The sequence below is a fragment of the Gavia stellata genome, chromosome 5 (assembly GCF_030936135.1).
Source record: "Gavia stellata isolate bGavSte3 chromosome 5, bGavSte3.hap2, whole genome shotgun sequence".
Lineage (NCBI taxonomy): Eukaryota > Metazoa > Chordata > Aves > Gaviiformes > Gaviidae > Gavia > Gavia stellata.
The window spans coordinates 1,932,052-1,954,461 of record NC_082598.1 but is presented as its reverse complement, the minus strand read 5'-3'; the positions used below and the strand labels follow the sequence as shown (position 1 = coordinate 1,954,461).

The 22,410-nt window shown below is 46.2% G+C and overlaps 1 protein-coding gene across 1 annotated transcript in view; it reads left to right on the top strand.

Annotated features, from left to right (window-relative positions):
- Positions 1-22,410, top strand: part of SFXN5 (sideroflexin 5) — a 106,246-nt gene that overhangs the window by 60,263 nt on the left and 23,573 nt on the right. Inside the window, exons 11-13 of the mRNA XM_059817851.1 lie at positions 6,507-6,597; positions 11,245-11,360; positions 13,456-13,541. Coding sequence (XP_059673834.1) covers positions 6,507-6,597; positions 11,245-11,360; positions 13,456-13,541 — 293 coding nt within the window. The remainder of the gene's footprint in view (positions 1-6,506; positions 6,598-11,244; positions 11,361-13,455; positions 13,542-22,410) is intronic.

The following is a 22,410-nucleotide window of genomic DNA, read 5'->3' as shown; positions in this document are numbered from 1 at the left end:
ACTGCTCTCTCAGTGGGAAATCACTCCTCTCCAATGCAGGGTGACTTAGTAAGTCATCCTGGGGCAACTTGTTCCTGTACAGAAGCCTCGGTGATGTTATTTCCAAGAAAATACAGCTTTTGGGGGACTCCTGTAGTTACTGTAGCGTTTCTGCAGAGCTTCTGAATTCTTGAAACACGATAATTTGTCTTTGAGATTTTTTCATTGTATTCCCATGGGATTCATAGATGATAATTTGTGCAGGAATCTCAGCCGCAGTCGGAACTGGTCGAGCACAGAGGTTACACAAAAATTGTAACTCCTAAATTTTATATTTGGCTGTGTCAGAAAAAAAGAAGTTGTATAGGAGTTTAATCAGCAAAGCCCAGTGTGGGTCTGAGAGATCAGATTAAAGCAGAGACCACTTCTGGACAAATGGACATCAGAAATATGATATTTTTAAACAAACTGGATTTCCCCCCCCAAAAAAGTTAGCATTTTGCAAAATTAAAATGTGCTTTGTCTTGAAAACATCCCTTAGAACCCAAGACATTCTCACGATCCCATAGGATTTCAGCAGAAATCTTGTTTTTCTTCTCCAAAGGAAGCTGAGAGGTGAAGACTGTTCAAGCCTAAGATTATCATGGCAAAATAATATTAGCATTGTAATGGTTGTGTCACAGCCGGCTTTGGCAATACCTGCCCTCGCAGCCCTGACTCCCACAGCTCAGCGAACTGCATCGCTGATACCATTTTACAAGGGATACATTTGCGCCTGTACACAGGTTTAAAAATCTTCTGATGCTGGGGGGGTGAGAATAATAGAAAGTCACATTTACAGCTCTGTCCTTTAAAATAAAGCCAGGCGATGCTTGACGGTGTCTAACCAAAGCTAGAAGGAGAATCTAAGAACTTTAATTAAATGAATTAGAGTTGGGCTGGCTCATTACACTTATAAAATTCATGAGCAATAAAAAAATAGTATCTTGATTATTTTTTTCCGTGTTCAGGAAGGACAGGAGCTTGTTGGACTCAGTTTTCAGTCTCGACTGCGTGCAACTCGGGGCAGGGAGAGCATCCTTGCACGCAGCGCTCCAGGGCAGCAACCCTGCTCCTTCCCGTGCCGTCGGTGCCACCGGCCATGGGTTGTTCCTCCTTCCCTGCTCCCATTGCACACTTAACACACACACACACACATATGCAATTTTTCACTCTCCTCTCTAGGTGGAGGCGCCCCTGTGGATTTTTTTAATCCCAGCTCCTTCTTCCTGATAATTGTTTGTGAGCCGTGTGGAGCGGCTGCATTGACAGCCTGCGAATTTGGTGTGATGCCCGTAATCAGCTTGTGAGACGGCGCGGGAGGCCACCCACTGCCTTCAGGACTGTCCGCCACTTAGGGCGGTCAAGAAGCACTTAGAAGCTGGAGGAAGTCGGTGCAAAGTCGGGCGAGGGATGGGAGGGGACGGAGCATGGTTGGGCACCTCCTCGGAGGTGAACCATTGCGGGGAGCCAGGAGCAGGAGGAAAATCACGGATTGGAGGAGCTGAAGATAAACTTCTGTTTGCTGCTTAAAGTTTTTAAATTAAGCGGTGCCCGGCTCTAAAATCTGGACAGCTGTGCTCAAAAGCTCCCGTTCCTGCACCTCCTCTTCTCTAATGATTCACAGATACCAAGTCCAGATACCAGAAGATACCCAAAGAGAGTGGTGTGATCACTCAGACTGCAAACCCAGCCCGGTGATTCCTCCATCGAGCCTGTAAATCGTTGGAGCTGTAGCAGCCATTTCCCAAAGGCGCAGCCTTGAGCCTTTGGTGTAGTGGAGGCAAAGACATGGTGTGCTCTGGGGAGGCACCCAGTGCCCATCACCCTGCCTCTGGGCTCAGGAGTACCTGACAACTGCCGGGTCCTCGCCGGCTGCCACCTTCCAAACTCCCTGTTCTTCTCTGCAGCATTTTCTCTCTTGTTTCACTGGTGTGTCTTCGTTTCCAGCAAATCTGTTCTCATCCGTGCCCTTTCCTTCTGCCCCAGCCCAGCCCCGCAGCGCCCAGGTGTGGTGTTGCCTCTGCACAGGATCCAGACGCATGGAAAACTCGATGGTGAAACAACAACCTCTTGTCTTGGGCATGGGCATGGGCCCCCGCCGTCCTCCTTTCTCCATCATCTGCCAAATCAAGTTTGTCTCATTATCAGCATTAATCCCCTCTTTTCCTGCTCATACCTCTCCTGCAGTCTGGCTTCTTTCTCAAGACTACACCATTTTCTTCCACTGAAGCATCATCCATCTGTGGGGCTACTGCGGTCATCTCTTCTGCAGTCATCTTGGGTGTGACTCGTTTCCTCCTTTCCTTACTCTTGCTCCTCTCTAACTTCCTTCTCCACTCGGATTGTTATTGCTTTCCCTTCCCTTATACTCCTCCATTCTGTTCTCCTTGACTTGGTAAAGCTCCAGTTGGTAGACGGCCCAGTTTTCCATCTCTCTGCCTCCATCTTCACCTCTCAGCCCTAATGAACGATTTTTTTCCTTCCTTTTCCTAATGCTCTTTTCTTTAGTTTGGCTGTATGGGGCTCATCAGATCCAATTAGCGTTTTAATTCAGCAATCTGGTGATTTGAGGGCTGAAGGATAAGCTTCCTTGGAGCCAGCCCCTCCTTCCAAGTTGACTTTCTAGGTCACTTGGAGCAGCCAGCTCCAGCTGCAGTGGTCCGGGTTGCTCCAGTGCTACTGGAACCTGGGAAAGTTGAGTCCCTTAAATCAGTGGAGATCTCGCCAGCGCAGTTAATGAAGTCTAGAGAGGTGCTCAGCGATGTTCAGGTGGCGTCAACTGCCAACCAATGTCCACCTTGCTTGCTTGACTCCTAATATTCCTTTATTTGATAAGAATTCCCTCTCAAAATTAAGTGAAATAACTTCTTGAACTGCTGATGTATTTACTGCTCTAGAACTGGTTTAGGAGGTGTAGACCTTTATGAAATGGCTCGGTCGTTGTCAACTTCAGGCATTCAAAAGCCATCTCTTAGGCTTCAAAAATCTTAATAGTCATAAAGGAAAAAAAAATAAAGCAGGGATTTTTTCAAAAATTCCTGTGCTTTTAAAATTCATGTCTTGGTGGACATGAGGTCAGAACTTCTTAAGACAGAGGAGAAGAAAAGACAGGAGAAATCTTGGTTTATTATTCCACAGTCATGCTGTGACAGTGTCTGATGGTATAGCTTCAAGTACAGCAACACCGTGAACTCTGTCCTTCTGCTGAGATAATGTTGTTGATGCTGAAAACGAAACCGGTAGCAAAATAAATAGCAGGAATTCTCGGCACTTGAAGAAGAGGGAGGGAGGAAGGGCAGAGTGCTGCCGGAGGCGTAGTAGTAAGGTTGACTCTCCCGTTGACAGCGTTTGGCCCTGGTTTCATGTTGCGGGATGTTAGCAGCAGTCGTGGTGTAATGTATCCCCTGTCTTCAGCTTGTCGGGATGCTCCGTCAACCAGATCAAGGAAGTGCTCTGGAGAAAGAAATCTCAAAAAATGGGTAATTGGAAAAATCTGTGTTTGTCCCCTAATCTGGGTCACAGTGCAGGAATATCCCAAACCAGTACTGCACTGAAACCAGTACTGCACTGAAACCAGTACTGCAAATCCATGCCCAAAGCTCCCAGCTGCAAGGAGGAGCACTTGTGTTGCCTGAGTTGAGACATAACCAGATATCTTCATCTGAGCTGCATCCCTGGACTCCTTTGATAGTCAGTGGGAATGAATGGGCATTGTTGGGGACGTTTCGCATGAGCATCCATAAATGTCTGTCTTGGGAGGAGAATAAAAACCCTTAAAAAGGCTCATTTCTCTGCGCTGGGCTGCAAAGGGAGCCTGTAGGAAGAGGAGGAGAGGAAGCAGCCTCAGGTTGCACCAGGTGAGGTTTAGATTGGCTACTAGGAAAAATCTCTTCACTGTCAAGCGCTGGAAGAGGCTGCCCAGGGAGGTGGTGGAGTCACCATCCCTGGAGGGATTTAAAAGACGTGTAGATGCGGTGCTTAGGGACGTGGTTTAGTGGTGGACTTGGCAGTGTTGGGTTTACGGTTGGACTCGATGATCTTAAGGGTCTTTTCCAACCTAAATGATTCTATGATTCTACCACGCTTGGTGCGATGAATCCCACCTGGCTGACTGTTACGTGCTTGTACAGTGCCGGTGTTGTAGATCCCAGATCTGTGACTCAGGCTGTAGGCAGGGTGATGATAATGATAATACTCCTGCTGCTGTTTTCTTAGTGAGGAATTTGCCTCAATAGTCGGTGTTCTTTGGCCAGCCCCTAGGAATGAAAGTCATTAAGCTCTCCTTGTTGATGGCCCTTTTGCTTACGGTGGTCTGAGATTGAGGAGTACCTGCTCATTGTTGGATGCTCTCCTTGACCTGTTTACCCTCATCCCACTTTGTGACCTGCGGGAAAGAGTTCACAGATTGGCTAAAGCAATTTCAAAACTGTAAAAAACAACCCCTCATTAGTTTCCTAAATCTAGTCCTCGTGTTGGGAATTTGGGAGATTGGATTTAAATCTATAGCAACATTTAATTTCATATTCACAGCAGGGTGGTTGCTGTAAGTGGAGGAGCGAGTTCATCTGCAGCACCAAATTGAATCTGAAAGTAAAATGCTTTTATTACCACTAGCCTCACAGCGGTGTCTCTCCCAGACTCATCTTTTCTGTTTCAAAAGCTGCTGCTCTTCTACTTCGCGGTCAAATCCTTCCATCAAACCTACAAGCAGAGGCTTCAAACCCAACAAAATTTGTCATCTAGACAGATGAACTGTACCCAGGGTATAAATACCCGAATCCATGGGGCAGTACCAGCAAAGCCAGGCTTAAGACTGTCTTACTTTTACTCTTAAAGCCACCCGCTTCAGACTGCTTTACAACTTCTGGAAGCATTCAGATTTTGCAAATACGCATCCCAGCACTTGGAAAATTAAAAAAAAAAAATCATTCAGTCGTTTTTGAGGTGGAAGAAGATAAGACAAAACCCTCAATCTTGCCCAGACTAAGAAGAAGCGCCGTGGCTCTTGGGCTCAGCACTAGAGTCGTGGTGGCCGAGGAGAGGAAGAAGGGTTCCTGCTTGGGGTCTTGGTGAAAGCCTCGCGGGGCTCTGGAAACGCTCCATGGGTTTTGAAAACCAGCACTCTACTTATGCAGGGCTTACCCAGCAGTTGTGCTTCTCAACATCTTCCTCGCAGCCTCCAAAAAGACGAGATGCACTGCGGATGCATGTATAATGTAGCAGCTTGCAAAATATGTTCCCCCATGCTTTTCTTTTCTTTTCTTTTCTTTTTTTTTTTTTTTAAAAAAAAGCCCCCAAATCACTATTTGCTGGCAGGTTTTTGGCTTTGGCTGAATTTTTTTTTTAATTTTGCTGCATTTTTGGCTGAAAACTTTTTGGCCAGGCGTTGCTGAAGACTTCCATTTTCGGCCTAAAATTCCCGGTTTGGGGCTGTTGGGTTTTGTTTGCGTGTTTGGGTTTTTTTGGATGGAAAAGAGAAAATATTGTAAGGGAGAGAAGATAGAAGTCATTCCCCGCAAATAGGTTCGTTTAATTAATAACCCCAGTTCTGCTTGAAACAAATTTTGATGGAAATTCTCCGACTATCGCTACTATCCAACCACGCTGAGGCTGACGAGGCAGCAACTCTCCTCCGTGCTGTTTATATTAACATACACAATGACTTAGATTCCTGCAAAACTGCAGAGAGCTCTGCATTATTCAAGTGTTGGAGGAGGCAACAAGAAAATTATCCATGGTTATAATAAACTGCCTGCTATTTCTCGTTTCTATTAATAGCTCCTTTATACCCCAAATGCTTGCATTGGAGTGGGGTGGTGTAGTTTGCACGGACCCTTGGAAGAGGAATGAATTGTGTTGGGCCAACAACCACCACTGATATTTGGCTTTTTCCTAGCCAGGTGATGACTCCCAGCCCTAACGATTTTGTGCTGTATGGGGAAAATGCCAGTGGACTGGGTAAAAATGCAGCTCGGGGCATTTCCAGAAGGACCGCACGGCGTTGCAGGGGTTTCTAGCCTGTCTTCTGACTAGAAAGGGTTTAAACCCAATGGTTGGGTTCAACCCGACGGTTGGGTTCAACCCTTCGTTTAAGCCCAACGGTTGGGTTCAACCCTTCGTTGAATGCAGGGTTGGGCCCAACGGTTGGGTTCAACCCTTCGTTGAATGCAGGGTTGGGCCCAACGGTTGGGTTCAACCCTTCGTTGAATGCAGGGTTGGGCCCAACGGTTGGGTTCAACCCTTCGTTGAATGCAGGGTTGGGCCCAACGGTTGGGTTCAACCCTTCGTTGAATGCAGGGTTGGGCCCAACACAGCTAAACCCTGCAGTGGGGAGGGGGGTTTAGTTCTCAAATGCTTCTGCATGGAGAGAGACCCCAATCTGTCCCCCTGAAGAGCTCTGCTGCTGTCTGCAAGCTGTGGTATCTGCCCTGCTCCTTGTAGCTAAATGTTTCTGCTTGTCTGTTTTGGTTTTTTTCTGTTCAAAGGTGGGCCTTAATGTTCTGGTTCAGAGAGCAAACAAGTTTACTCCCGCCACTCGTCTCTTGATCCAGAGGTTTGTGCCATTCCCTGCAGTCGGTAAGAAATAATGCCTTTTCTTTATAATCAAAGTGTTGGCTGTAAACCTACCAGTGGATAAAAGCCACTGGGATGGTCACCTAACTCCTTCCTTCCTGCTTTACGCTGTCACTGCAGTGTCCCCTCGGCGGCGGGTCCCTGAGTTGGTGCAGGCAGCGACAGGATGGTGCAAAGCAACATTTCGGCAGGAAAACGATGCAAAACTGCTGGCAGAGGCAGCTCGCAAAGCTTTATCAAGCTGCGCTTTCCACTCTCAAGCAGTTTAAAAAATGATCGGCGTTGACTGGTCCTCGACCGTCCAAATTTGAGAGCATTTAATTTGCAAGATCTGGTTTGAATCATGTCAAATCAAATCCTTGAATAAGCAGTAGCGTTGGGTTATTTTTTAACAATAAAAATGCAATGAAATGCTCTTACTCTGAATATACAGTTTTCTAAGAGCCACTGATTAAAAAAAGACCGTAGTGTGTGAAGAATTAAGGCTACCGTTGGTTTATTGGAGCACAAAATAAACCCTTCTGCAGTTTATCAGCTAACTGCTTGGTGTTTGAGGGAAGGGACATGCTGGACTCAGCCTTTGCTGAAGCCCATGGTTACAATGTTCAGCAAATGATGATGTGAAGAAATCAACAGTGGTGTAAGGGTAATTTTTTATATAAGCTCATTTATTTATAAAGGCCCCAGGTTGTTAGGGCTTTTTAAAATTTTGTCTGCCAGAAAACCAGCTGCTTGCCCTGTTTGCAGAGCAGTGGGTAACAGGAGTTGTGGCCTGTAGGTTGCACTCAGTCTTATTTCTGAGCACTTTGCTTCTATATAGGGAATCTGTGGACGGTGTTATTGTTTTTCTGGAACTTGCCTGGAATATATTTTTAGAGGGTTTCAGCTTTCTTTTGATTTTTATAACCAGGAGGGCACTAGAGGTGAGTGCAAGACCAGGGAGGCAGCTCCGAGGCTGGGTTTGAGTCAGAGATGCACGTGGGAAGTCTTTGCCGCTGGGCTGATGTATTTTCATACCAAGGTGTAAGGAGAAAGAGGTTACGCTTGTGTTGGCATTGATTGAGGACCCATAATTAATTTGTTTAGCCTGTAATTAATTCCCTAGTTCTTATTTTATTTGTGTACTGTCATGCTTCATTATGTGCCAGGGCATCAGGAATCCTCCCACTAATTGCTGTTTTGTGGTTTTGAAAGCTGCAAGTTATTGGTTTGCAGGCCTGGACAAACTGTTTAACTAAGATTCGTCTTCCCATTGCTTTTGAACTGCCCAGCTAAAGGGCAGGATTTCACCTTTTCTACGTGAAAAGCCAGGCGCTGGTGTAAAGCTCTTGCTCCACTACCATTAAGCAGTTTTCCCCTTGCCCTTCTTTGCCTCCCTCTTCCATCGACCTCAGCTGAGCTGTGCTGTTTGATAGCAGCTGGAAGACTGGAGGTGTGCATCAAAGCTTTTGGTCTGTCATCCCGAGGGATCACGAGATGGAGACCTGGGGAAGCGCAGCTGTTGCTCAGGTGAAAGACAGCCAGAGTCCCAGCAGGGATGTCAATAGAGTCTTGTAAAGCCTTGGGAAGCTGGGATAGGCACTGGGAAAACTGGTCTACGGGTCTTACTGCCCTCAGAGATGCTCCACATGTTGCGTCTGTCTTCTCTGAGTCGTGTAACAGTTGTCTTTGCCCGATAAACAAAACCGTATCTGCAGAAACGCTGCCTGTAGGGCATATTTAACAGAAATCCACTTTCACCATGGGACCCTGAGACAAGGGCAGGGCATGGGGATATATCTGCAGGGGCATCCAGGCCTTACTTGTGATAACACAGACTGTGGCCAGTCATGAAAGTACCCGGTAGCTGGTGCAGGCTCCGATTGCTCTGATCCCCACGTCGTGGCTGGTGGCACTGGAGCAGGGTGCCAGGAGGTCAGGCTGTGCCCTCACCCTCCGCCAAAGGTGATTTGTAGTAGCTGAAAATCACAAGCTGTCAAAAAAATCCTCCCCAGCTCCAGGGGACAGATCCAACAAACCAACCCAGATGGAAGAGCTCATGGAAATGGCCAAGGCTCTGCATAGCCAGCGGCTGGCTTGATGGAAAAGGGGTTCATGCTTGACGTTGGCCACCCCAGCGCATCATCTGGGCGGTGAGGTTGTTCTTCGTTAAGGTTTTCAGAGCAGGAGGAGGGAAGGAGCGTGTCAGCTCTGTGTTTTGGAGAGCCATGATTCCCGAATTTGAACAAGAAGGGGCTTGACCCTTTCTTGGAGATGTAGGTGGTGAAGGACATCAATGTGAAGAACCCAATTTACCCACTTCTTCTCAAGCACTGGGTGTGGATAGCTGTCACAAAGGTAAGGGGTGTCGCTGGTGTACTTTATACTGGAGATGTATGAGGCTAAAAACCCCCCAGAAAACCCCCCAAAACCCCAAAGGTGGCATCCCAAACCTGATCAGAAGGAAGTTAAAGCTGGTAGAAGGATACCCGTTGGAGGGGAGGGAGGTGAGGAGGAGGAAGGATTTCTTCTCCTTGGGCTTTTTTTTTTTTGTGGGTAGGGTTAAAATTGTTAAATGTGTTTAGGTGGTGCAGAAGGGCATATTTCGTGTGTGGAGAGCACCCTGGTTTAGAAAGGATATTTATAGACATACAGAAGTAGGATAGTGGGTTGCTTTTGTATCTGAAACCAATTTCTAATATGTCACTAAGTGTTTTCACAGAAGTAGTTTCCAGGCTCTATTACCATGGGTTTTTTTTCCAAATTCTGAAAATGAAATGGTCTTCATATATATTTATTTATATCTCATTCTCCCCCCCCGTATTTGAAACTTCCAGAAAATTCAAGTTTACCCATAATTAGCAGCATTTTCTGCTTCCTCACTGTTCTACTGAAGCAGAATGGGGGCAGCTAAGACAGTTGCCTGTCTCAGACAAACGGGCTGGAATCAGGTTTTGAATCTGGGACCTGGTCAATGAAGCCCTGATAGGATCCAGAGACTTGGAGAAGCATCCAGCTGTGGTGGGAGCTTCGGGTCTGGACACGCCATCATGAGTCTCACAAGAGCCTTGTGCCATTGCATCCAGGCTTGGCCAGAGCATCTCTGCTGGCGTGTTTTTATATGTTCAGTCTTGACTGAAAGCTAGAAGGATGGGGCATGTGAGTGTTAAAAAAGAGAAAAAAAAGAGGGACTAAACTTGCTTTAAATGAAATGCCTGTTCTTTTTCTTATCTTGGATGAGGGAACTGAAGGGTTGGTAACACAGATATTTTGATAGATGGGAAGAGTGGTCCGGTAGTTTGAATATTAAAGAGAGAGACAGAGTGTGCGTGTGTGTATGTTCCTCTTATTCTTGAGTGTAAGGAGCATTTGTCACCACAAATCATCCTTGATTGCAGAGAGCTGCATTCGTATAGGGCTCACCCACCCACCACCCTCAAAAAATTAGACATTTGTTATATGACATGAATTGAGATTAATTAGCGAATATTAACCCATCAAGCAGTACAGAAACACATTTTTGGAAGCAGCGGTACTTGCAGCAACAGTGAGTTTGTTTCAGTTATGGTTGGAAAGTTTGCAACAAAATGGGGGGGGGGGGCGTGCTGGAAAATGCCACTTTATCAAACCCAGAACTTTTATAGGAATTAGCAGCTTTTCTTTGGAAAAATATAAGAAGTGCCTGGGCCCTGGAGAGGAGCTGCACCTGGGAAAGATGTTCCTCAACGCCAACTCTAGCACGTTCCTTGAGGAGTAGAATTCGGGGTCACCACGAGAAGGCTACAAAAGCCGCAGGCCGGGCAAGGCGGGCGGGTGTCAGAAAGGGTCCCAGAGCTGCCCCTGCCTCCACGGCGAATGCAGGGCTGATATTTGGGAAATGTGAATGTTGGGAACCAGAGTCCTCCAAATCGCTGCTGGTTTGTGTTGCAGTCGGGAAAAATATTGTTTAAAGCAAACAAGCAGGTCTCTAATAGAGGAAAAATGGCTCAGTGGACTTATTTTCTAAAATATGTGAAATAAGGGCAAATAGCAGGACCCCTACTAATGGGATACATGTCCATGGTAACAACCCAACCTTGTCTTATTTGATTAAAAAAACCAATTCTGTCCTCTTTAAGAGCTCACATCTAAGCTGTCCTTCATAGCTCAGTGAAATCCCTTGCAGTGTATTTCCATCCTACCTGCTAAAGTCCATAATTTAAGAAGAGTTTGTCTGCTGGCTTAGTAACGGGACTTAAAACCAGCTCTGGGATGTACCATCAGAAGAAGCAGCTGTCAATCAGCAGTGCCTGGTTGGCCAAGACCAACTGGTAGCCCAGTGCAGGGATGTGTTTGGCTTTTAGTTGATTCAAAATGTCGAGTGAAGAATCTCTATGGGAGTTGTGAGCATGGTGGAACACCAACATCTGGAAATACTGGTATTTCTTTGCGTCAATACGTTTCTGATTGTGGCAGCAGATCCTTTTGCAACTAAAAGAAAGTTATCTTGATTATTATTCTCCTCTTAAGAATCACATCTTTGTCTTGGTATAAGAGTGGCTCCTTGACTTGCATAAACTTCTTGGCAGATTGATGCAAGCAAAGCTGAAGGGCTGTCACGGCGAACAGAAGCCTACCATTTGGTATTGACCAGGGCTGCATTGCTAATCATCGTGCTTTTCTCATCCTCAGCTAGTGCCAATATCTGCAATGTTGTCCTGATGAGGCACACAGAGCTGGAAGAAGGAATTGATGTTTTGGACAATAACGGAAACATTGTCGGGTCTTCCAGAATTGCTGCAAAACACGTATGTACCTGTGATGTTCCTGGCGAACACTCGGGTGAGCTTGTACACAGCTGGTCTTCAGGCCCAACGAATCCCACAGCCGTAGGAATCGATGGCTTGAAAGAGCTAGAAATAGATGAGCTTTACCCATCATGCAGGAAGAACGAAGCAGCAAAATGTAATGCCTGCTTTGTACCCACGCGTGCAGTTGAGTAGCCAAAAAACAGTGTGCTGGTGGACGCGGGCTCGTGCCATGCAGGCAAATTGGGTGGCTGACCTTGAGGGTTCGGAAGGGCGCAGATTGACATGGGGAGGATCCTGTAATACTCTGATACATTCACAGCCTTAGGATTTCTTGGTGGGAACTTGTAAGCAGTTCATGTTGAATACGAAGCAAAGATAACTTACACCTTTTTCTAAATGAGGAAGACTTCATTTTCGAGCTGAGTAGCTTTTTAACCCTTGCCATGTCAAACCTGCATTAACAATTGCCAGCCAAAGCTTTGTGAGGGTAGCCAGATGTTTTTATCCTCATCCTAACACCTGGTTTGTTTTCCCCCGTAACCTTCTACTCTGCCATCTGCCTGCAATTATTCCCTTTTCTTCCCTTCTTACATAGTTCTGAGCATCAATCTGATTGTCTCAGGCATGTTGTTTCCAAGTGGGCTTTAATCTGAAACGTAAAGCATGTACCAAAGCACACGCCCAGGCAGAGGAGTTAATAATATAATGCTTGGCATTTCTCTCACTCCTTCTGTCCAAGGCTCTTAAGGCACTTCATAGACAGCAATTAATGTACAGATTTACAGTCCTCGGCAAGAAATGGGAGATCTCTAATATCTCTCCATATTGTTGTTTAACAGGGAGATTAAAACAATCTGTTGAAGGGCTTGGAGATACTTATTTGAGCCAGTTTTCCTCACTTACATTAACTGGCTTCAGGACCCAGCTTCCCCTCTCCATCCTAATGGTCGCGGGGAAGACAGACAACATACATAGAAAATAAATATTAAAAGTGAAGGTACTGTAAGTGCGATTTAAGTGGAGTTTGAACATCAAATTTGGGACTTCTGAGAACTTCTGCTCAGCTGCCATCTAATCCCAATGCTTCCTCCTGAATAGCTCAGTATGGGGTTTTGTCGTGGAAAATTTGGCAGGTCCTTAGTGTAACACATCTGCGTCTCTCTGAGACCTTCTCCCAGTTTGGAAGGATCGAGTGTTTCCAAGCCTGGCTGTATGCATGAGTTTCAGCATTCCCATCCAGAATCTATAGTATCCCCTGCCGAGATCTGCCGTAGCCCCATGCGTGGTCGCAGTGTTTGGGGCATCCCAGGTGGGTGCTGGCAAAGGCAGTTGGAAGAGGTACATGAAGACGCAGTGGTGGTTATACGCCTTGCTAGAGTGCCCATGATCTTCTCTAGGTCTCATCTTGGGGTAATTTCTACATATCAATGCTGCTTTGTTTGCTGCTTTCTGGTGAATCTTGCCAGGGAGAAAGCACCAGTGGAAGGACAACCGTAGCTCCACGGTTGGGCGTCTTCCTGGGAAAGGGGAGTCCTGGGTGTTACAATGCTTTGCAATACACCACCAGTGGTTAAAAACAAAAACAAATCTTGAAGCAGGCAGTAAGGTACTGTGTTGCCCCAGCATGTAATTGCAACTGAAATTCAGTTAAAGGAGGAAGGGTTGAAGCTGCTGCTCAGCCCATACTGAGATATTTCACCTTACAGCATCTTCCAGGCAGCTGCTTGGCCTCTCTTTCTTCCCCCAGGCAGCACTAACATGTTTGCATAGGAATGTTATGAGATGTTGGAGCACTTTTGGTCACATAAAGTGAAATCAGAGAAGCTATTAGGTGTCTCTGTTTATTTCACTGGATTTGTGACCAAGCATGGGCTCCAGCCCATCGTTTGTAGCAACGGAGCGAAAATAGGTTGTCTACAAATAGCTGATAGCAAAGTTGAAAGCATGTGTTGATACATTCGTTCACATATGCAACACAGAAAAGGCCAGCCGAACCATTTCCATGCCCGTGCGGTGATTGCTCAGTGCAGGTACATCCTGAGATTTGTTTTAAACGTCTTGGCTTGGTTTGTTTGTTTTTTTCCCTTTTCAGGCACTGCTAGAAACGGCCCTGACTAGAGTGGTCCTGCCAATGCCTATACTGGTTCTACCTCCGATTATTATGTCCATACTGGAAAAGTAAGTGTTGGGTGTTACGAAGGGGGGTGCTTTTCAAGGGGAAGGGAGAAAAGATGCTCAGGAGGTGTTATTCATTGCTATTTCTTAGCATTGGTCTATCAAAGACCTTTTTTTGCTTATTAAAATGTTCACGTTCCAGCATTTTTGAACATTGTTGTAGACTGAAGTGTTATATTGATGTGGTTATATATTGATATGGTTATTTTAAGTAATTTTCTGAGACCTCAGCGGTTTGAATAACCCTATTCTGTAGGGTCAACGTGAGCCAAAACTCTCAGAATTCAGTGAAGAAGTGTCCATAAGTTTTCAGTCCTCCATTTAGCAAACATCAGAGCTGCCACATGGGGTCAGACTAAAGGTCTTGGCTCCTGTTCAGCCAGCGATCGGGACCGTAGGGACTTGCTGACCACGCGCCGCATCCAGACCACCTTGGCCACTGTTGGACTTGCTTATGCCCTGTTTGAACTCACTTGTACTTTCTTTCAATAACACCCTGTGGCTTGGACTTCCTCAGAAGAATATATGCTTCACATATTCTGCAGAAATTTGCTTTCCATCACTGTTTAAGCCAGAATCTCTCCTGGCAGATGTCTCCCTGGAGCATCCGTGCTAGGAGAGTTGGCAGGAGAGGGCAGGGTTATTATTTCATGTCCAATTATCTCCTAGCAGAGTTCTTAATAGCAAAAAAAACCCAAACTGCCCTGTCTGTTGGCCATTCTCCCACCTTGCTTTCCAGCACCTCTGCTTTTTCTTCTACCCAGAGATGCTGTGAGCCTGTCTGGAGCTGTTGGGTGCCTGTGGCTCCTTAGGACACCCATCAGCAGCTCATTCGGCGTGAATGATCCGTGGGGTGGGGATCACCTTGCCAACCTCTGGAGACTGATTAGTGCATTGAAAGATGGAGGTGCTAAAGGGCTGGCTACGTTTGTCCAGACAGCCAAGCTGGAAGCACTCTTTAAACAAATCTGTTGATAACGGCTGCTCTAAAGCACTCCACTGACAAAGTAAATAGCAATTAGTACGATTTAGGGATTGACCCACAGCTTTGGTTAGCCTTGTTTACCCTTGTAGAAACACCCCTGGGCAATTTTCTCTCCTTAACAGAAGCATCCCGGCTGCTTCTGCAAATTTGGAGTCTGATTGTTGACATCTAAATTTAAAAATATATAGTCTGGTACCCCTCTAGCACCTAGAGGCTCTCACCAGGATCGGTTCGTCCCATGGCCTGAGTGTGGGGAGAAACAGGGCAACAAACTCTGGTTTGGGAACTCTAAAGTAAGTTCTTCCAGCCTTTTTTGGCCAAAATACACTTTTTTCCTCTCTTTTTCAAAGGGACTGTGGTGGTTCCCTGCGGCAGGGCACAGCCTTAGTAACACTTGCTGCAAGCCACTGTTTGGAGACGGCCACTGGAGACACATGAGGACAAGGGGTAGATTCCAGTCCCCCTAATTTTGTGCAAAGCATTGGATTTTCGCTTCATGCTCCTCCTTGACAAAAGCTCTGCAGCCTCTTTCCTGCTCCGCGACCCTGTGTCACCCGCACGGTCCCCCAGCCCATGATCTACCTGCAGGAGGGGTGCTCAGGAGTGACCGTGTCTTATTCTGGAGTACCTTACTCTGGAGTACCTCACTCAGGGCTCGCTCAAAATCGTGTGTAAGAACAGGGATTGTCACTTATCTTTGTACCCCAACATCTTGGCAGCTTCCCTGCTTGAAATGCAGACAGGTGATTCCAGCCGTTATAATCCCATCAAAGCTGCTTTGCTGTCGTCAGTCAATAGGACTTCTGGTTTCATCTGTCTGCACGCCAGGCAGTTCAGAAACGCCACCGATTTGTGATGTTCCTACCACAGAGCTCTTCCTTTTCGCCTTTGTGTCACGCTGAGGCTTTGCACCGAAGTGGCTGCGTGTCTTGCCGCTGGCTTAACACGGGCACTGGTTCCAGTCTAACCATTACCTTGGTGATTAGCTCACCCAGGAAAGATTTGTCCTCACGTCAGAGGACAAACTATTTTATCCATATAATTCAAAGGATCGTTGCTATTCTGCTTATCAACATGAAGAGTCAAAGATCTTTATGTGCAAAAATTCTAAGTTTCTAGAAATCTGGTCTATAAATGATTGTCGTCAACAGGAAACACTGAGGATCATCGTGGGTCTTGCTAAGCGTCCACAAGCTCAAATAAAACTAACAGTAAAATTTGCTTCGCACTTGGGGGCATCATAACTTCTTGTGCTGATCTAACGAGTTTTACTAAATGCACCTCTGCTCTGTGCAAGACTTACCAAAACTAATTTTATCTGTCTGACCTTCTCGTACAGGAGGTTGTCTTCAAAAAGTCATTAATTTGACTAATTGAAAGACCTAATTCAGGTTTGCAAGAGAATACTTTCCTCCCCACCGCCCCCAAATGAAACTCTGTCGATATAAAAATACCTGGGCACTGATTTTGCCTGCCTAAATTCTACTTACTTAGAGCTTTGTGCCTACTGTTTCATTCTCCATCAAATGTCTTTGGATTCCTGGAAGCCTGTGAGTGAGAAACAGCAGGCATAGGGAGTGGGGTGCGGTCTGGCCACGCAGCTGGAGGTGGTGGTATCGCTGTAGGACGTGGAGGCATCCACCTGACATGGAGAGCATCCCTTTCCATAGCCGAGGGATTTGCAGTCCAGGTGTCGACTCACACATCTTTTAAAGTGGTTATTGAAGGACACAGTCAGAAGTTTTGGAAAAAAAACTTGGAGCATTTGGTGAAAAGTTTAACTTTTTTAATTTAGTAGAATTTGAGTTAGACTAGGGCGTTTTTAATGGGACTCATATCAAGGCATGCATTATCAATTTATTTATAGAAATCCTTACAGTGTCTATAAATGAGAAAGACGAGAGTGACGGCTTATTATTTGGAGGCTGGAGATCTGGAATCAGAAGTCGCAATCTGGATCTGCTACTAAGTCATTTGCATTTGGGATTGTGGCGAAGGAGGAGAGCGCTTCTCCTGCCTTGCATTTAAGTCCGGGTGGAAGTGGGTGACAGTGCTGCAGTTGGGTGGGAGTTGCACCATGCCAGGAGCAAGCTTCGTGCTCCCAGCAGCGGTTTTTGGATTCATGGAAAACCCGCTCCCTCGTTTTCGTCTCGGTATTCGAAAAGTTTATTTTAAGTGGCCAGTTCCTGGTCGTCGTCTTTCCACTTGGATCCAGGTCTTTCCTCTCTCTCAGCCATCGCTCCATCTGCATGTTTTAACTCCCCCAGCTGCCTCTCTCGTCTCTTGTGCCATTTTTTTCAGCTCTCTTGGCTTCTCTCATCTCTTTGCCTGCTGTGTATTTTAACTCCCAGGGCCGCCTTCTCTGCTCTCCAAGTAATTCAATGTTACCTCCCACTGCTGAGCTCCGCAGCGCGCCATTCTTTCCCCATGTTTCATGCATTTCCTGCTGCTTGGACGCTCTGTTGAAGCAGCTAACGTATAGAATCAATGTTTATTTTGAGACTACATATGCCATGCGGGGAACACGGTGTCGGTTATTTTGTGCAGATGTATTCTCGTTTAAGTTTTATAAATAATATCTATGTTGGCAACTTTAATACGGAAAAATATTGGTTTCATGTCGTCTGTGAGATGAAGACGACTCACCTATGGGATGTAGCTGACTTTGGAGCAGACAATGGAAACTTCATTAGTACGTCCATGTCACAGATGTGTGGGGACAGCTACATCCACTGGATTAAGTTGGACTTCTAGTACCTCAGATGTTTCCCTTTATTCAGATGCTTCTGTGAATCCTTTTGACTGGGTATGACGAAATTTAGGAATTGGTGCATGTTTCTCCCCGCCATCATCCAAGCCTTCTCCAGTAGTCTTTGTCCAGCTTCCAACTCCTTGCAGAGTTGAAGACCATCATGCAGCTGGTCTCTGCGTAGACCATCCAGGTCTGTGTGTAAGTACAACCTCAGGTTCCCCGGTGGGCTGAGCTCTGTGGTGGGAGAGCCCAAATCCAGTGGTACTTGGTTCTTGTGGTCTGGACAAGCGGTGGACAAGCTCAGTCCACCAGCAATGTCTGCTGTGGACACTTTGAGCTAATAGCTGGCAGTGGAGATGGTTGAAGAACACAAGCTCTTCTTATCTCCTTATCCTAAAGCCTCTTCTCTGCCTCACAGTACAAGCAACCTCAGAGGGTCTGAAGTGCAGCAGAAGGTCTGAGGATGGGCTCCAAGAGCTCGTGAATGTCAGGCTAGACAAGAGGAGGCCCTAGAGCCAACTATGCAGTGTTCACGGAGAAGAGAGAAAGCTGGAACTGTTGGCAATGACCAAGAGCTGAGAGAGAAGCGGGGAGCAGAATAGTTGTGTCCTTGAAAGAGGAGGGTTTCTACTTTCTTCATCTCCACATCATCCCGATCCTGTGGCAGAGCTGCCACAGCATGTCAGCAGCCTCACGCAGCAGTTGTCAGGGCTGTTTTCCTGTAAAGCTCATAAAATTAGGACACTGCCAGGCTGGATCAACATTACAGAGCTGCTCTGGCTTAGCTAAGTCAGTCTTAACAATGAAAAATGGATTCTCTTGATGGATAGCCACTGCTCAGCCCGTGGTTTCGTGGTGCTGGAAGGGTGTTTTCTTCCGCTTAAACCATGTTTTTCACCTGCAGAAAGGGGTGTGAGGTAGGAGGCCCTCCTGGACCTCGTGTTCATGGCATTTTGCTGGAGATGTTCTCCTTCTGGCAGCATGTGCAGAACGTTTCCTACAGGTGCTCTTCCTCCTCTGAAGTGCAAAGTCTCTCCGTCCAGCTCAACCCTCGCTGAAGTTTGTTTCAACTAAACAGCTGCCAGCAGTAACACCTTAAACTGCTGTGGCTGTTTCCAGAGTAAACATTGAAACTGCTCCTTTAATTATGTCAATCAAGCACAAAAATCCCCCAACTTCACTCTGTTTGCATCTGCTGTGGCCTCTGGAGGGGGCACTGGGGCTATAGGCAAGAGCAGGAGCCGCTCCTTGGGGAGGACAGCGGTGGCCTGGCTGGACAGGACAGCAGGCAGAGCTACTGGTCGCTAGAAGAGCTCAGCATTCCCAAAATGACCCCAAACGAGTGAGAAAAACTCAGAAACACCCTCTGCAGACAGCAGAGAGACCTGACGGGCGCTCTGAAGCAGAGACACGGTACGGTGCCGGCTCTGGGAGGTTCTCAGCAGAACTGGGATCTGGGGTAGGACAACCACCCCAACGTTTGTTTGCACATTAGAGGGGTGTTTTGAGCCTTGGGATACCCAGAGCTTCAGTCTCCAGAGCTTTCTTACCCCGCCGGCATCCTCGGCGTCTTGCAATGTATGTATTAGCTTTGAACCTGTTTATACCAAACGCTACAGAAACCCCACAGAATCTGTCAGCTGGGAGACTTTGGTTAACTCCTGTCATATTTAGTTTAGCATCTGACACCTCCTTCTAGACAAATACAGCTCTGGTTCACTGAACCTGATAACTCCTTTTCAGTACAGCAACTGACTTCCATATGGAATAAATTACAGTACCTCTTGAAAAACGCCAGAGGCAGCTGCCAAATTATGCAAAATTTAAACCACTAATGAACAATGTGATGAAAGTTGAATGAAGGTGTATTTACAAGATCTACAACACACTGTCTCTGCGGAGCAGATGTACTGTCTGTACAAGTATGCGTGTGTCTGTGTATATACCTACGTACACGCACGCTCATGCATATTGAAATGTTATCCGTAAGGTCGAGCTCTTTTAAGTATAGCCCTTAACAGTAAGCGCTACCTAGGATCAGTAAGCCAGAAGCTCCCCAGCGTGTTACTGCCTTTTTAATATCTGCCAGGCAAATTTTATGAAGGCAAATCGCAGAAAGAATAGGCACGAGGGGGTTCTGAAGGGGGTAAAGAAACACATCTTTAAAAGTAAAAGAAGAAAAAAAAGAGAGGAGGAGGGAAGTGTTGCAAAAATGCGTGTTCTTTGCCATCCAAAGGTCGATGTATAAACATGGATTACTTACGCTAGCGAGGCAGACCATCGGTGCCAAAAAATTGGCTTCTAAAATTGGGAACAATAAAACATACGTACAATCTTCCTGCGGATTTCCAATGTGAGACCTTCTCCTGGAGCAAAACTTTTCAATCCCATTCGTCTAATCTGAGTGCCAAGGTTTTGCGCACCAGAGCCTGGCCAGTCCTGTCCTGTGTACATGGTGACAGTCTGTAAACTTACTGTTTTCCTATGAAAATAGTTTCAAGTGCTCAATTCAATAGCAGAATTACTGGTAGGGTAAGAGAATATTTGCTCTTGTGAATCTAGCGGTCTGCTTCAGAAGATGCCAATGGCAAAGTTGGGCTGTCAGGGGGATCTAAAGGTCCAGACGTCCACTTCCCTAATCAAACCCCTTGGCAGAGCAGGCAGGACAGTCTTGGAAACTAATTCACCCTTCAACAAATGGATATTAATATTACTACTTTTTAATCTGCTATCACACTCTGCAATTAAACCCTTTGGAAACATCTAATCATTCACTTCGGATGGGGGGCTAATGGGTGAAAAGAGGGTTTTTGATTGCATTTGACAGCTAACAAAATGCGGCATGCAATATTTAACTTAATATTCTTCCGAGATCTGTGTCGAGAGCAAAGATCCTAGGGACAGAAGAAAAGTGGACCTCTCGACTAATTATGAGTTATTTATTCTGAACCACACAAATTTTAGAATCTGAATCCCAATTAAGACATTACACTACATGTGTTAATTAGTCCCCTCTCCTTTTTAAATCAAGCCATAACTCTTCTTAATTAGGAGGTTAGCCATTGTAATTTGAACTGGCCTGAGTCTGAAGCACTCCTGGAAATCGCACCTGGGGGCTGTACCGGGGATCATTTTAAATTGGTTGAGTTTTTACTTGGGTGATTATAAGGTCCCCAACAGGGCAGTAATTAAAGAGGGTGCAACTTCCAAATTAAGATGTCAGGGGTGGTATAAGCAGTGATGTCTTGGTTCTAAACTGTACTCCAGGGAGGCTTGAAGGATGCTGGTTATATGATTTTCTCAGCGAGGGCTCTCATGGATCACTGCAGCTTAAGCAGGAGAATAAATCAGTTCCAGGAGATGCTCCTCTGCATCCCAGGGATTAGTTATCACAGCTTATTGCTGGCAATTCTTGAACGTTGCATTTGTTAAAGAGCGTGGAGCAAGGTAACCTGCTTTCCTGACTCGGACACAGTCCTTGTGGACTTCTGCAGGAGTCTTTTAGGTTAGATCGTGCTCTACGCAAAACAAAGTAGCTAAATATTGGAGAACAGAAGCTTGGCTTTCACAGCACAAATTGATAGGATCAACTCCGTCTCGATAGCTTATTAGCGAGGAGCTGAGATATTGGAGGAGTTAAGGCTCTGGATCTTGTTTTCCTTCCCCACTTCCCCCAAACCTTCTCAAGATGAAGACAGCTTTCAGCAAGCAGTGCTAGCAAAGGGCGAAGAGTCTGAATGTTCAGACACACAGACAACGTGCAGCAGGGTAACAAGTTCCCACACATCAGCTGCTCCGTTATAATTCATCAGGTGCGTGTTTGTAGCCTGCAGTAAACGTGGAGTAGACGGGGGTTGAGGTAATCTGTTAGCTTGCATTGGCTGCAGGCACGGGCTGCACGGGGCGGTGTGCCTGCAAAATCACTTGTGCGTGTGCCAAAGCGGGCTAGCGGCGTGCCCTGACGTGGGAAGGGCTGCGTGGCTTGGTTTTGGGGGGCACCTTGTGAATGGTGCGCATTGGATTAGAAATGCTTTTTAAAACCCCGGTGATAGTAACCACAGTGATGGTAACACAGCAGATGGTATAATCTGATTGTACCTTCCTAGACCAAAAGCGAGCCCCTCTGTTCTCCCCCCAGCGGAAAGGCATGAATTAGCACACGTCTGCCCATGTCTGATGGCAGGACACGGTGAGGCATCGGCATCCTCTGGATCAGGATGGACAGAGGAGAGATGCACGTTGGGACTAAGGCCACAGCTGATGACCCAGCAGCGAATCTGCTGACTCTCTACGTTGCTAATATACACCGAATACTCAAACAAAACTCACTGTCAAGTTGCTGGTTTATATTCCCAGTTGTTTCAGATTGGTGGAAAAAAGCTGAACGATGGGTGTCCTTCTCGTGTAAATAGCTCCAGAACAAACCCCTCAAGAATTACATTTTTCCCCTTAACATTTGTAAACTGTCTGAGGTCCTGTATCCTGAAATACATGTAACGTGTCACCTTCTACCAGCTAAATGTTGTCCATGTCATTCAGTGTTAATTGCATCAGAAGGGTCACTTAATGGGTCATTATCAGAACCTGACCTTGCAGGTATCTTAAAGTGTTTGCTGTTAACAAGTGTTGAACTCATAAATATCCCCTGGGGACAGCAAGTGTTAAAACATCCTTATCACCCAGTCTGCAGATGTTTGATTTTTAACAAATTAAGGTATTTTCAAGTTTAGTACTTTGTGACCCCATTAACAAAGTTGTGTGCCTTTTTTCACTACCACCGAGTGATAGGGCTGGCAAAGTTCACAATAGCTCTCAAGAACCTAATTTCCTTCTGCTCACTCAACATAGTCTCCAAAGCCTTAATGCAGGTGACACCTGCGTGCGGCCAGATCACCTCGTGTGCCGTTTACTCCAGCGTGAGATGGTTTGAATTGGGGAAGCGTGTGTGAAGTGATCCTGGTTTACTTCAGGAGAAGTGAGCACTTAGGCTGGCGTGGGCTGCGTAACCTCAGCAGATGCAAAAGCGCAGTGTGCAGGGCTCGGGATCTTTTGTGGGTGAACTTGTTGACAACCTGCCAAGAAGAAACCTAGACCAGTTAGGGAGTGGGAGACCAGTGGGTCTGGGTGAACACCAG